Raw genomic sequence first — 14,667 nt, forward strand, 5'->3', positions numbered from 1 at the left:
CTATTCTACTTGAATTAGATATTAATACCGTATATCTGATGAATAATCGACCTATACTACTTGGATTAAATACTAATAATGAATGCTTGATTAATGACCGAACTATACTACTTTCAGCAGGTATTTATAATATATTTCTGACAAATGACCGATCTATACTACTTAATATCGTTCTTGTGTCTGTTCAAAGTTACTCCAATCGCTCAAACTCAGAAAAAATTGCCATTGGCTAAGCAAGGTGTGGATTAAACAATAGCAATTGAATTCTAATAAATGCCCGATGGCTGACCAATAACCGATCGATACTACTTAATACGCCCTCTTTTGATCTTCATCGATTGAGGCTTTGGAACTCAAACAAAGCAGCGATATGGGGGGATAGGTGGCTCCAGAGAATCGCGATTCAGGTTTTATCGAGAGGCAATATCGATACAGCTCGAACGCTCGCAGCCACTCCGCCGTTACCCAGGAAACACATCCTGCGTAGCAGAACCTAAACAGATCCCCGATTTGCAGCCGATTGAAAATAACGATTAAACGCGAAATCAGGATAAGCGGCGCCGATTTTTACTCGGCTACCCTCCAGCCACCCTCTCGTTGTTCTCGTCGTCCACGTCGAGCAGAGGGAAGGAGAGACTAGATTCGAATGGAATAGAAAACGAGGATGGGATTATGTTATGCCGACCAATACTCACAGATGACCTGAAATTGATGGAACCACTTCAGGGAAAAACTAACGAAATTAGTTCGATTTTAATGTCTCAGAAGAGGGCTTCAGAAGAATCTGTGCTTTTTTTGTTGATTCAGTGGACTTGATAGAGGTGTCAGATATTTTAGAGAACCATTTTAGAGGCTTAAATAAAAGGAAAATCAAGAATGAGGAAAATGTGTTCGAGGCTCCCTTGAAAAGATACTTAAATATTTGTGTAAATTGTGTCTGACTCAGAGTTAATATATTCTACTGATTTTTCTGTGTTTCTGGCTTGAGACCTAGTCTACTGACTTCTTAATCTCTAAGCTAGGACTAAGTTATTATACTGACTTATCTATGTCCAATTTAGGACTGAGTTATTCTACTTATTTTTCCCATGTCAGACTTATGGCTCGCTTATTCCACTGATTTCAGTATCTCATGCTTGTGAGTCCCTTATTCTACTGATTTCTCTGTGTCTGATTTGAGACCAGCTTCTACTACTGACTTCTCTATATCTGACCTACCCCCTGCACCTAACAACCAGGCAGTAGAATAACTCTCAAGGCAGACACATTTTCGACACTTTCTTCAAAATTAATAGCCCTCTAAAGACGCCTCAAACTAAATTCTATTTATTTAATTCTTCTTTGACATCTAGAATCATTCCTCAAAATTTCTGACACCTCTATTCAAAAACCCTCCCCAACCACGTTCCCCAGACCCCGTCTGCACAAACGTCCCTTCCCCTGCCACATTCTCCTCGCCCACGAAACAGAATCAGTCCTCTCAGTAAACTTTCCCCGACCACAGTCGACGACCAGACAAAGAACTGCTCGCCGTATCGCATCAGCGTCTATCACGCCGACCCCTCGTTCGACTTCAGCCCCGGTCCACGCAAATGAATTGCTCTAGCATCCGATCGGTAATCGCCTTTGGAAATTCCGCTGGGCGTAGACGAAGGCAGGCCGCAATCAAACGTCGGCCCACTCGTGCTGCGTCCGCGTCGAGGAAATCGGTGCAGAGGAAACGCCGCGATTGCAGAATCGTCGGGGCAGGATGCAGTCGACCGCCGAGCGGATCGTCCCGCTCGCTTGACGAATTTAATCGGCGGCCTAACATGCCTGAGTGCCGCCCAGGAACACCGATCCCGCGGAAGAATTTCCAATTTACGATCGGCGGCCCGAGCTGGCGAGGGGGTGGGTCAGGCTGCAGGGAGGGGGAGGGCAATTTTTGGGGGATCGAACGGGAGCGAGATTGGTTTTTCTCGCCCGCAGCTTTTGGACGAATTCCCGCGCAACCGAGACCGTAAAATTAGACTTTTGTCTCTGTTTTTTTTTTTTTTTCTACCCACCCCCGCCGCCTTCTTCTTCTCGTTAGCGGGGATCAGCTCGGCTCGCGTGGGTGCAGGGAGGGGGGTGCTGAATAATTTATCCGCCTTTTCGCCAGACGCTGGCTGACGTGTTCTGTTTGCGCAGGCTGCAGGTGATCCTCAGGCATTGCTGAGATGCCTCAGGGAAGTGCCTCTGAACGCGCTGGTGTCGGTGCCTGTTAAGGGGCTGGAATTCGCCCCGGCGTTTGGCCCCAGCATAGACGGCGTCGTGATTGATCCAGGTGATCCAGAGGATCAAGACTTCACCCTTCAAGTTGACACGATCAATACGCTGAACAACATTTTGCTGCGGAAGGACGTCGTGGCCAAACTCTCGAGGTATTTCCGCTTTCGTGTCTCCCTTTGATCGCAGCTTCCCTTTCATGCAGTAGAGATGGACTGAACAGCCTGGTTGATTTTTTAACTTCACTCTGGAGTTAGTCCATGGAGAGCTCTTGTAACAGAAAAATTAGCTGGGAGGTATTAATAATGTTTTTTTGCTGCTTTTTTGGACATGGCTGACTTGCTCTACTGAGTTCTGTATGTCTGACTTGCTCCACTGTTTTCGATACGCCTCAGTTATGGCTGAGTTATTCTACTGATTTCTATACGTCTCACTTATGGCTGAGTTATTCTACTGATTTCTATACGTTTCACTTATGGTTGAGTTATTCTACTGATTTCTATACGTCTCACTTATGGCTGAGTTATTCTACTGATTTCTATACTTCTCACTTATGGCTGACTTGTTCTACTGAATTCTGTATGCCTGACTTACTCTACTGTTTTCTGTATGACTCAAGTATGACTAAGTTATTCTGCTAATTTATCCATGCCATGTGTTTCCCTCTGATCGCAGTTTCCCATCCATCCAGATCCAGTAGAAATGAATTATTTTTGGCTGATGTTTTGCCTGAACTCTAGAGTTACTCCATGGACAGCACTTTTCGAGCACAGCAGGGAAATCAGCTGGGTGGTATTAATAATGTATTTTTGCTGCTCTTTTTGGCTTCTAAGGCTTCTCCCATTTTCAATTACGAGTGGAAAAAAGGACGAATGAAAGAGAGGGTTCGTTTGCACGAAATTGAAACTGGTAATCTCGCGACGTATTTCGGATGTAATCGCTTGGTTGATGCCACGAATACCTTTTCAGTGGGAATCGTTTCTGATTCCCAGCCCTCTATCGAACGAGCTACCTTTCGGACCCAATTCCACTGCGAAATCCAGACCGTGCCGCGTAATCGCGAACGCGTCCGACGGTTGCATTACAAGCGGGATTCAAACAAAACAAGGGTCTCGTTATGCAGCTAAACGGAGCATACTAATTAACTGGCACACTCGCGAGAAAAAGTGACAGCTTCTTTATTCGAAACGTGAGCTCTACCTGTTTAGAGATGCCACTTTTTTTCAACCCTCCCTTTCGTCCATGCACTTGCCTCTCTTCCACTGTTCTTTTTCTGACTCTCTGCTTGTTTTTGCTCCCTCCTCCTTCCGACCAAATACCTGCAAGTAATAAAATCTGGATTTTTCAGCGCTGGCTTCTGGCTCGAAATTAAGGGAGTGTTTTGAATAAAGTGACGCTATTTGTAACTAGAGCGTGGAGGTTGAAGAGCGTCGTTTGTGCAGAGAGTGTTTGACCAGAGGTGTCAGAAATTTTAAGGGGCAATTGTACATGGTAGAAGTTGAAGAAAAGGGGAGTAGATGAAATTATGTTTTAAGATTTGTGGATGAGTTATTAATTGCTGAGTTATACTACTGACATCTCTATGGTTGACTTATACTACTGACATTTCTATAGTTTAGTTGTACTACTAACGTCGCTATGATTGTGTTGTACTTAGAATTACCATACTACTGACATCTCAGTGGTTGAGCTCTACTACTGTCATCAGTGTGTCTAACCTTCAGTAGAACAAGCCTCAAGCCAGACATCTAAAAAACAGTGAAATAAATCAGACACATATCATTCCCTTATTTTAACATATAAAATCGTCCCATAAAACTTCTTACATCTATTATCAAAATCTTTTCAGTAGAGATTTTCCTTCTAAAGACCATCGAACTCCATCAATGTATCAATGATCCCTTCAAAGTGCAATGGAAACTCTTTACCCATTACTGAACCAATACAAGATTGTTTCCCCTGGAAACTGTGATAAATAGATCATTCTCGCGACTTCTCTGCAACCCCCGTCGTCCTATAAATCATTTATTTCTGCCTTTCACCCCTGACTCTATAATTTCATATCTCCCAGCCTTATCACCCTCGCCACCCCTTTGAAGCACTTCTCTGAATACATTCTCCTGCGCCCCTCCATTCAGTCACAGAGTCCTTTATCTTTGAACTCTTTGTGTTTACCAGTCCTTTATTTTTTCCCTCGCTTCCTGCCTCGTCCTACGACTCTCAGGAGGTCCCCTCCTTCGAACAGCTCGCCCTCGTCTCGCGGGCGCGATCGCTCGCTCGCTTTTTCCCACTTTTACGCCCCCCTTTTCGTGCATCTGTATATTCCACTTTTAATTACGACCTTTTTTGCCCTGCGTTTTTGCTCGCGCGTTCCGCGGACGTTTTCGTCGGCAGGGATCCGCTCTCTTTGTCCCTGTTTTCGAGACACTGTCCCGCTTGAAAAAGTAATTTAGCAAGGGTGCCGCGTCAAGTGATTCAACGCGAAGGAAAAAGGTTCGAGTATTTGCAGAATAACCCACCGACGGAGAGAAATGTTTTCGTTTGAAATTAGAAACGCTAACGAAAGCTCCAGTCTCAATTTCGTGATTAAGAGGGAAACTACCCTCAGTGATGAAAGCATTGCCTTGAGAAAATTCTTTAATCCTTTTTTTCGTCATACGTCAGGCAAAGCTGCAGTTTTATTTACACCTGTTAGCTGTGCAGTGGTATTCAAGCAATGTGTACCTACTCTGTATCGCTGTTGCCTGTGTGTGACGAATATACTCGTCAAAGCAGGAACAATCACCATTTCTTCGTGACGAGTATATTCGTCATACACATCTAACAGGTTAAATTCTTCTCTCATGATTGATGAAAAGTTGTAATAAATTTAGCAAGAACTTGACAGATATTTGAGCCAATTGAGACGAATTTGTCAGTGCTCAAAATATAAATGTTTTCTGTGCTGGTAAAATAATTTGGGGACGACAGATTACCTGAACCGCACTTTTTCATACCAGTTCCTCCAATAAATCGACGACCCATTGTCCAGGTACGACCTCATGATCGGCGTGGTGCGATCCGAGGCATATTTCTCGTTGACAGCCGACGACGCACAGTATGGGATCGAAGCTGACAGGAGAACCAAAATTCTGAGGGAATTCGTTCGCAACACTTACACCTATCATCAAGCTGAGATCCTCGCGACGATAATCAATGAGTACACGGACTGGGAACGACCTGTGCAGCATCCAGTTAACATAATGTAAGTCAGAGATTTTTAAATTTCAAGTTCAGCAATTTTCAAACCTTTAAATTTTAAAAATTCGAATTTTCTAATTTTTAAATTTTCAAACGTTTAAATTTTTAAATATTCAAATATCTTAATTTAAAAATTTTTTAATTTTCAAATTTTTAAATATTCAAATTGTGTAGTTTTCAATTTTTTTCCTCGTGAAATTGTTAAAAATTTAAATTGAAAAATGATTCTATTGAAAATCTGTGAACTCATATGTAGGCCAATGTTTCCCCAGTTTGCAGTACTTACTCGATTCCAGTCGCCAGAAATAACAAAAACTGTCCACCCTGCTTTCAGGGATGAAACCCTCGAGGCTTTAGGCGATGCCAACACCGTGGCGCCAGCGGCGAGGACAGCAGACCTGCACAGTCAATCTCACCGAAACTCGTACCTGTACGTGTTCGATTACCAGACGAAATTCGGCGACTACCCTCAGGTACGTCTTAAAAAATTGCATAAAGTGTTATTCTCGTGGAGGCTGTATATAGGTCACGTGAGTGAAAAAAAAAGTCTTAGCGGTAACGACGCTCGGGAAAGGAGAGCGAAATTGTCCGTAATTTCATCAGGCATGCAGTCATTAACCCACATCTCGCATATTTTATTACTAACGATGATACATTACGCTATTTCTTCGCATATTCACCGCGCATCCTCGTTCATTCAAATTTAAATTCCATTCTTCACCCCGCACATCTGTTTCCAACGTTGACGGTTCCCAGTTTACCGGCGGGAAATGAAAGACGCTTCCCATTGTCGAAGGACGAGCCATGAAATTGAGGGAGATTGAAGGGAAAAATTACTTCGTATTCCAAACTTCGATTACCTTGTTAGAACGTCCCACGAGGGAGGCTCGATGCTTCTAGGGGGGCCCAAGTGCAATTACGATGGTTGAAAGATTTTTAAGCCCCGTGAAATGCTATTCGTATCGTTACTTGAACACAGTTTGCGGAATATATTGATTTATACTACTTAGATTCTTAGTTTTCTTGTTGTGGAGCGGAATGTATTGATTTATACTACTTAGATTCTAGTTTTTCTTGTTGTGGAGTCGAATTTATTGGCTACTACTACTTAGAATCTAATTTTTCTTATTCTGTAGCAGAATATATTGACTTGTACTACTTGGAATCCAATTTTCCTTCCTATAAAGCGGAAAATACTGACTCTTACTATTTGGAACCTATTTTTTTATTCAATTGCCTACAAAAGCAAGAAAGTACTGTGTCATTTCCAACTAACAACCCATTAGACAGAATAAATATATTATGCCTTTGAGAATAGTGGAAAAATTTTCCAAAGGCTACCGAAATTTTATTATGAGCTCCCCAATTTCGTCCTCTTTTATTCTTTAGTCTTCCTTCTGTTTTCATTCGATGCAATTAAAGCTCATGGCACCCCTCAGAGAAAGAATGAGTCGACAAAAATGTTCGTCAATTTTTAAAGGAGACCCGTACCATTTTCATATCCAATATGCCGCGGGTCTGTGTCGCCAGCATAACTGTGACTATGGAGAACAAATTTTTCGCGCAGCAACCGCGGTATTCTGGTTATTTTCCGTCTAATTACCTCGTTTTCGCGGATAAAACGCAGTGAGCTGCTAGACAGTGAATTTTCAGTAGCCGCTGGCTAATTTTTCCTCCTGGCAACGATAATAGACAGAATTTTTTGGATGCACTTGCTCCAAGTTGGCCTTTAATACAGTCAGATATAAACCAAGAAAACTGCACAGTCGACTTAGATAAACTTTTCGAATATCATACGACACTTTCTTAAAAAAGAAGTGCAAGTTTCTAATTATATATTCTGAAGCCCCAAAAAATATACTTTAATTAGTGAGGGAGAAATATTAATTGTTGAGGAAGTTTCTTCACTTTATGTGGAATGTGTTTGATGAAAGATTGACTTGCTCTACTAACTTCGCGATGCCTGACTTGTGGTTTACTTAGTCTACTGATTTCTAAGAGTCTGAATTTCTATTGACTTGTGCTACTCATTCCTTACCGTCTGAATTCTCATTGACTTATTCTACTGACTTCTGAGTGTCTGAATTTCAATTATCTTGTACTACTAATTTATGAGTGTCTAAATTTCGATTTACTTGTACTACTAATTTCTATGTATCTGAGTTTCTACTGATTTCTAAGCGGCTGAATTTCAATTGACTTGTACTACTGATTTATGAGTGTCTGAGTTCCCATTGACTTATTCTACTGATCCCCTCAAAGAGTCAAACTATCCACTGCTCCTACACCCCTCTAGTATCCACTACACCCCTCGACCTAGTCTCACCCGAATCCCCAAAATTCACCCCTTCGAGTGTCTCCCTCCACCCCCTCCCCGAAGGAGCAGTTTCAAACCGGTTATGAATTTGTCGGGAAACGATTATTATTACCAGGCGGTCGTGTATATTCCGCGGTAAATCTTGAGCGGAGCATTGCATCGCGCAGGAAACGGATACGCGATGGGAAATTGTAAAATTACTGGCGCTGGCGCGGGGGCGGTCTCCAGGGGCGGCGGCGCGATCATCGGCAGTGTGTCACGTTAGAACTCCTCGTTTCCGTGGAAGTTTCGGTTCGCCGCGGACGCCCGGTTATCATCGCCGATAACGTTACGATTTCCCGCGGAACAGCACGCGTGCAGGGGCCGCGGCCACGGAAATTGCCGAGATAAGGGGGCTTGTTTAAGCGCCAGCGAAAAAGGAAACGCGCACGACGACGTTAATTGCGAAGAAACGCGGGATTGCCCGCCGCTAATCGCGACAATCCTGGTAATGGAGTTCAGTTTCAGCTGCAGCTTCTCGATCCTCGAGGGCCCTCGAGAGAATCGGCTGCACAAGCGAAACCCTGATTTCGAGATGAAATTTTCCAACCTGTTTCGGACAGAGAATCCTCGAAACGGGAATGGGAGGGACAAATTGGACGACAGAAATTTTGGAAACCCTTTCACAGCTTCCCTGAAGTGAAAAATTTTGGTCTCAATACTTTTCTGAAGAGATGTCAATTTCTGTAGGAGTAAAATTTGCTACTTTTTCTAACCTTAGAGGAAGGGCAATGAAGAAAATGAAAAAGGGGATCTAAGGGCTGCAGGAAAGTGGTGCAACCTAGTGCTAATACAGACAGTAATTTCCCTCGTTTCTTGGAAAACGCGAGCACAATTTTCCTGAAGATAATCGTTTATTGCGGACAATTGTTGAGCAAAGTGAAGTAGAATTTCGAGAACAAGGGAGGCAACGTGAATTTCCTCGTGAGCGTTCCTGGCCCGTGGGTTCTGGTATCAGGAAGTTCGTTGCATCGATTGCGCCCAGTCGTACCTTCAAGAAGAAAAGCGCCTGGGACGTGGAGGCTGAGGGAAAGGTTCGTGAAAGAGAGTTAGGGATTCGTGGCCGCAATGAGAAACGAAACAGCAACGTCTGTAAGTGGAGGCGAGCGTGGCAAGGAGGGGGAGGTAAAAAATAGAATTGAATCCAGTAGCTCGGCAAGAGAGGTAAACAATGGCGATTCGTAATTAAAACGGACGAGGAAACATATTGTGGCGAGGGAAAATGAAAGCGGCAAGGTAAATAGCGGCCCAGTGTTTCGGGACATAATTAAGCAACAGGCTTGAGAAAGCGCACAGAAAAAGAGAATATTATTGAATAATAATATGAAACAGGCAGGAATATAGGTAGAGGGATTATACTGGTGACCGAGATTTAGGCTTCGGGTCGAACAAGAGTCTTCTTCAGGATCGAAAGTTTGAACATTTCAGAAAGAAATTTTTGAAGTTTGAAAGTTTTGGAGGGTTTGGAAAGTTTCAGAGTGCCTGAAAATTCATTGGGGACCTAAAAATCATCAGGTACCTGAATTTTGGCAAGTATCTGAAAATTATTAGGTACCTAAATTTTGACAGGTACCTGAATTTTGGCAGGCGCCCGAATTTTGACGAGTACCTGAAACTTACTAGGTACCTGAATTTTGACAAGTGCCTGAATTTTGACAGGTACCTGAAAATTATTAGGTACCTAAATTTTGACAGGTACCTGAATTTCGGTAGGTACCTGAATTTTGACGAGTACCTGAAACTTATTATGTACCTGAATTTTGACAAGTGCCTGAATTTTGACAGGTACCTGAAAATTATTAGGTACCTAAATTGTGACAGGTACCTGAATTGTGACAGGTGCCTAAATTTGGCGAGTACCTGAACTTATTGAGTACCTGAATTTTGACGAGTACCTGAAACCTATTAGGTACCTACATTTTGACGAGTGCCTGAATTTTTGCAGGTACCTGAAAATCATTAGGTACCTGAATTTTTGACGAGTACCTGAAAATTATTAGGAATTTAAATTTATGGGGTACCTGAAAATCATGGAATACCTGGAAATTCCAGCTCCTCCAAGTCTCAGTTCTTCGACATGGGAAACAAATTCACAGACACTAAGAAATAATTCGACTAACCAATTATATTTCCTTTTCAGAGGCCTGGCTGCATCCACGGCGAGGATCTGCCATACTTCTTCGGGGCGCCCATCGTGGGAGGTCTGTCTCACTGGCCGAAGAACTACACCAAAGCCGAGGTCACCCTTTCAGAAAGCGTCGTGCTTTACTTAACGAACTTTGCACGCACAGGGTGAGCTTCTAAAAAATACCACGTCTTATAAAATTGAGAAGAAATTGAGGATCATGTTTATGTCTCGCTGACAGAAATCCAAACGAAGGCACGCCAGATCTTGGACCACTCAGACCAGAAAGGACGAAGTTCAAGAATATCGATTGGATGGCATACGAGACTGTGCACAAGAAATACCTGAGCATAGGTGAGCGGCGAGGAAAAGACGCTAACTTAGAATTGCTTTTAAGCAAACTTTCAATTAGGAGCTCTGAAATTTTGGAAACTAGGATAGAAGCGTCCACTTGCAAGTTTTCCCAGGGTTCACTTCTTAATTATCAAGTTTATAGTTCTTTTAAGTCACTGGATGCGCTTAGAGTTTGCTTCAGCTATTGAATATGAACTATGAGAAATGTTTGCTAGTTTTGGAAAAAAGAAAGGGTCCGACGTAGAAGCCACACGTTTTTCTCGGGGGATTTTTGCAGCGTTCTGAAACGGAACGGGGAATTATAATTTAATCCTATTACGCTACAAAGTGAATATAATGAATCCAGTCTCTGGGAGCTCGCACGCACTACGTACGTGTAACTAAGAGGATCAGCGAAGATTTATTTGCATAATTCTCGTTCTCGAGGAGAAATGAGAATGGCAGCTCGTCAGGAACAACCGAGGTCCCGCGAGGGTTCACCTTTGCCCGCGGAGCTTCACGAAGCTTCTCAAATTGCATCGCGACTTTGAAATGAAAAGCCAATGACATCGCGCCACCTGTGCACTTTTGAACGCTTTATACCTCCTGTCAGGACGCAGCTCCAATTTTCTCGCTCGAATTTACAAACCAGTCGCCTGAGAAAGTCACAAATCTATACCTTAGAGACAGACTGGAAATCCAGAGAAGAAATGCTCACTCTTGAAATTTTGAAGCACATTGAAAGCCAGAGATGTTCAGAACAATTCTAGACAGGAAATTATTCTATAGTTATACCACTGATTTCTTTCTGCCTGAATTTCGATTGACTTATACTACTGATTTTTCCATAAATGACTCGCAATTGACTTATACTACTGATTTCTATCTGTCTGAATTTCGGTTGACTTATACTACTGATTTTTCCATAAATGAATCACGATTAACTCCTACCTCTGAATCCCCTATGCCTAGTTTATGACTGAGTTATTCCACTGATTTAACCTCACAATGTTCCAAAGGCACTTTTCCTGGAATTCAATTCAGGCAGAAAGACCCTCCTTCCACAATTACCGAATCTGCATCTGCTAATGCCAGATGAGACCCGAGGGAAGGGAACCGCGAGAGGGTGGGGAGGGTGACGCCAGGGCACGAAAGTTGACTCGCGCTCGAGCGCAGTGCAGCTGAAACTATGCCGCGCCGTGGCCGCAAGCAGAAAAGTCGGCGCAAAGTCAGCCTAAGGGGTAACCGTGCTCTCTATCTCTGCCTGTCTGGATGCTCTTTACCGTGGCGCGGTCTGCCCGACTCGCTGCTAGTTTGAAACTTCGCGGCGCGCTGGCTAACGAAGCTGCCTTCTGTATGGGATTACCGCGCGACAATAATTAATTACCCCCGTCGTCAATACGAAAGGACCCCGTGTAGAAGCAACTTTTCGTGGCCGCCCAGTGAATAGCTGCTGCGTTCCCAGGCGAAAGAGACCAACCCCCACCGACCCTTCCACCCCTCCACCCTTCGTCTTATCCTTCACCCTGAGTTTTCTTCTTTAATCCCAGCGGGGATCATCCTTTCGTATTTTCAGAGCTGAAATCGAAGCTGATGAAGAATCACTACAGGGCGCACCGACTGTCGTTCTGGCTGAACCTGGTGCCTGATCTACATAAGCCTGGATCGGACGATGTTCCTAGGAAGCATCACCTTCTTGACACGGAACAAGTATGTAATGGGATTTTGTCTTTGTTTTAATTGCAGAGGGGTGGCAGAAATTTTGAAGGGTGATTCTAGGTGTAAAATATGTGGAAATGTGTCTGAATTGCGATTGACTTATACTACTGATTTCTCTATGTATGAATTACGATTGACTTCTTCTACTGAATTCTTTATGTGTGGTTTATGACTAACCTGTTCTACTTATTTCTTAGTATCTGGCTTAGAACTGACTTATGATTGACTTATTCTACTGTGAATCTTCGTCTTCAACATATTAAATCACTCTTCAAAATTTCACTCTGTATATCTTCACAATGTACCACCTACAAATTGACTACCCCTCTTTTAGGTGCCACCGAGGTTCATCCAGAGGATACCAACCACAACCAGGATGACCACAGTGGAAGTCACCTTCATGGAGAAGACCCTGAACGTCTCGACAGCCATCCCAAGCGAACTGGCCTTCGAAGACGCGACTGCTCAACCCGAGGACGGTTTCGCAGCCTACTCCACAGCCCTGAGCGTGACGATAGCGATCGGTTGCAGCCTGCTCATCCTGAACGTGCTGATATTCGCTGGGGTTTACTACCAGCGCGACAAGTACACTCAGCACAACTGTTCGAAGAAGCGACAGGAAAACGGGCAGATGCCTAACAACATCTGCGGCGACCTGGAGACGAAGACAGCGGAGAGGCACCACATCCAGCATATCCCACCACCAGAGTTCGCGGACCTGCAGAACAACAGCTGCCACGTGCCCATGCCACCGCCTCCGCCGAAGAACACGAAGCCAGGGAAGCCAGGGCAGAACCTGATCATCAGCCCCAACCAGCTGCAGCAGGAGAGCATGCCCATGACTGGCACTGGGACGCTCAAGAAGGGCCACAACCATCAGCAACAGGTCATGGACGAGCTGAGGGTCTGACTCTACGAGGACCTTCTAGAGGCCAAACTGCTGTGGACTATCGAGCGCCTTGGTAAACGTTTGTGTGAGGCGGTCCTTGGACTCTCAAGTGAACTGTTTTTCAGAATACTCGTGGTACTTGAAAAGACAGAGGAGAGGTTGAAAGCTAGAGCGTGAGGGGTGTTTGTTGGGGGAGAGTTGCAGAGTGCAGAGGGTGCGTGAGGTGAAGCTTTGCTGAGAGGATTTTGGCAATTATTTTAGCGTTGGAAATTATATCCAGTTATCGATATTTTGGGATATTGATATTTTGTGTATATTGTAAACATGTAGTAATTGACATTTCACTGTTTGTTTGATTTCGAGGGAATTATCAAGGCGTATCAGAATCGCCGTCAGGTGATATTGAAGCGATCTCTCTTTTAGAAGTCGAGCCAATGTGTTCAGTCGCGACGATGCGAGGTGATGGAAAGAAACTTCTAAAAGTGAGAGCATTCTTGAGGATTTTCGACGATTTTCAAAACGATCCTTGAAGATCATCAAGAATATACGTCGACTGACTTGACTACCCTCTGTCAATAGTGAACACGTTTGAAAAAATGATTGGGTGAACCCTAGACACATGAAAGTGCAGCCTAAATTATCACACAAGACTAGCAAAGGCCACTGCTCTCGAGAATGTTATTGTTTTCTACTTGTTACGAAAAGAGAAAGATGCGACCAACTGCCGAACAACCCTGTAGTCTTCAATATATAATAAGAAAATATACAAGTAGGATTTTCGATCCCTGAGGAAACGAGGCCTGGAGGATCGTTCCTCGAATTATTCTCCAGCTGTTCTTTTCACAACTCTACATTCCAAAAAATTGTTTCTAATTTTTTCAATGAGAAATTAGAAGCTCCGCTATTCGGCAAAAAAAGATATGGACTGGATAGCTACTCTATTTCTTCAGGAAGAATATCTTTTCGTCCTAGGTACTTTTCATTCCTTTCCCTGAATTTAGTTCTTTCGACCCACAGAGAATAAGTCTGCCAGAATCGTAGAGTGATGGAGATGACGTCGATCGCCTAAATGCTCAATAAAAATAAAACCTGCGGGATGGTTCATTTTTTTACATAGGAAAGGATAATCGGGGAGAGTAGCGATCGACAGTTTATCATTAAAAGTAAACAGCATACTGCCATACAGTCGGGAAGGACACTTAACGAGGGAGGAGTCAATACGAAGCGGTGCTGCTTCGATAAGCGATCGATTCGAGGAATCGCTATAAAATAGTGAAAAGAGGAGTGAAGATGAGCGAATGAATAACCGAACGAACGAGTTGTTTTTAGTAAGATTTTCTAGAGCGATGAAAGAAGCAGAGACTCTACCAGAGAAGGGACTTAGGCTGTAAATAATAAATAATTAAGTTTAATGGTTTGTCAAGTCGATAACATTATTGTATCGAGAGGGACGAAGAGTGGGAAAATGGGACAACAGATTGTAACTGTGCGTCGAGTTATGAAGTGATCTGAGAGTGTATAAGCACTGGACGTAATTTTAAATTTGTATATAATTGACCTTAAAATAAACCATGTAAACAATTACTATTACCCGCTGCTAAGCTTCTCGAAAGCTTCCATTAAAAAGTTCTCAGATTTTCAAGCTAGCAGAGTTCTTTGAGTCTCTCATTTACATATCAAGATCACGAGAACACTTCCAAGTGTGTTGTTAATGATCGAAGGTGAGGTAAATTATTTTTATTCAACAGTCACTCGGTG

General features: G+C 43.3%; 1 protein-coding gene across 1 annotated transcript in view; it reads left to right on the plus strand.

Annotated features, from left to right (window-relative positions):
* Nlg3 (Neuroligin 3) overlaps nt 1-14,551 on the plus strand; it is a 220,963-nt gene extending 206,412 nt beyond the window's left edge. The window contains exons 5-11 of the mRNA XM_076382684.1: nt 2,170-2,402; nt 5,279-5,491; nt 5,822-5,960; nt 9,984-10,135; nt 10,210-10,322; nt 11,878-12,011; nt 12,355-14,551. Of these exons, the coding sequence (XP_076238799.1) occupies nt 2,170-2,402; nt 5,279-5,491; nt 5,822-5,960; nt 9,984-10,135; nt 10,210-10,322; nt 11,878-12,011; nt 12,355-12,930 (1,560 nt within the window). The 3' untranslated portion in view covers nt 12,931-14,551. The remainder of the gene's footprint in view (nt 1-2,169; nt 2,403-5,278; nt 5,492-5,821; nt 5,961-9,983; nt 10,136-10,209; nt 10,323-11,877; nt 12,012-12,354) is intronic.
* The last annotated feature ends 116 nt before the right edge of the window (nt 14,552-14,667 follow it).

This window comes from Calliopsis andreniformis, chromosome 7, assembly GCF_051401765.1.
Source record: "Calliopsis andreniformis isolate RMS-2024a chromosome 7, iyCalAndr_principal, whole genome shotgun sequence".
Lineage (NCBI taxonomy): Eukaryota > Metazoa > Arthropoda > Insecta > Hymenoptera > Andrenidae > Calliopsis > Calliopsis andreniformis.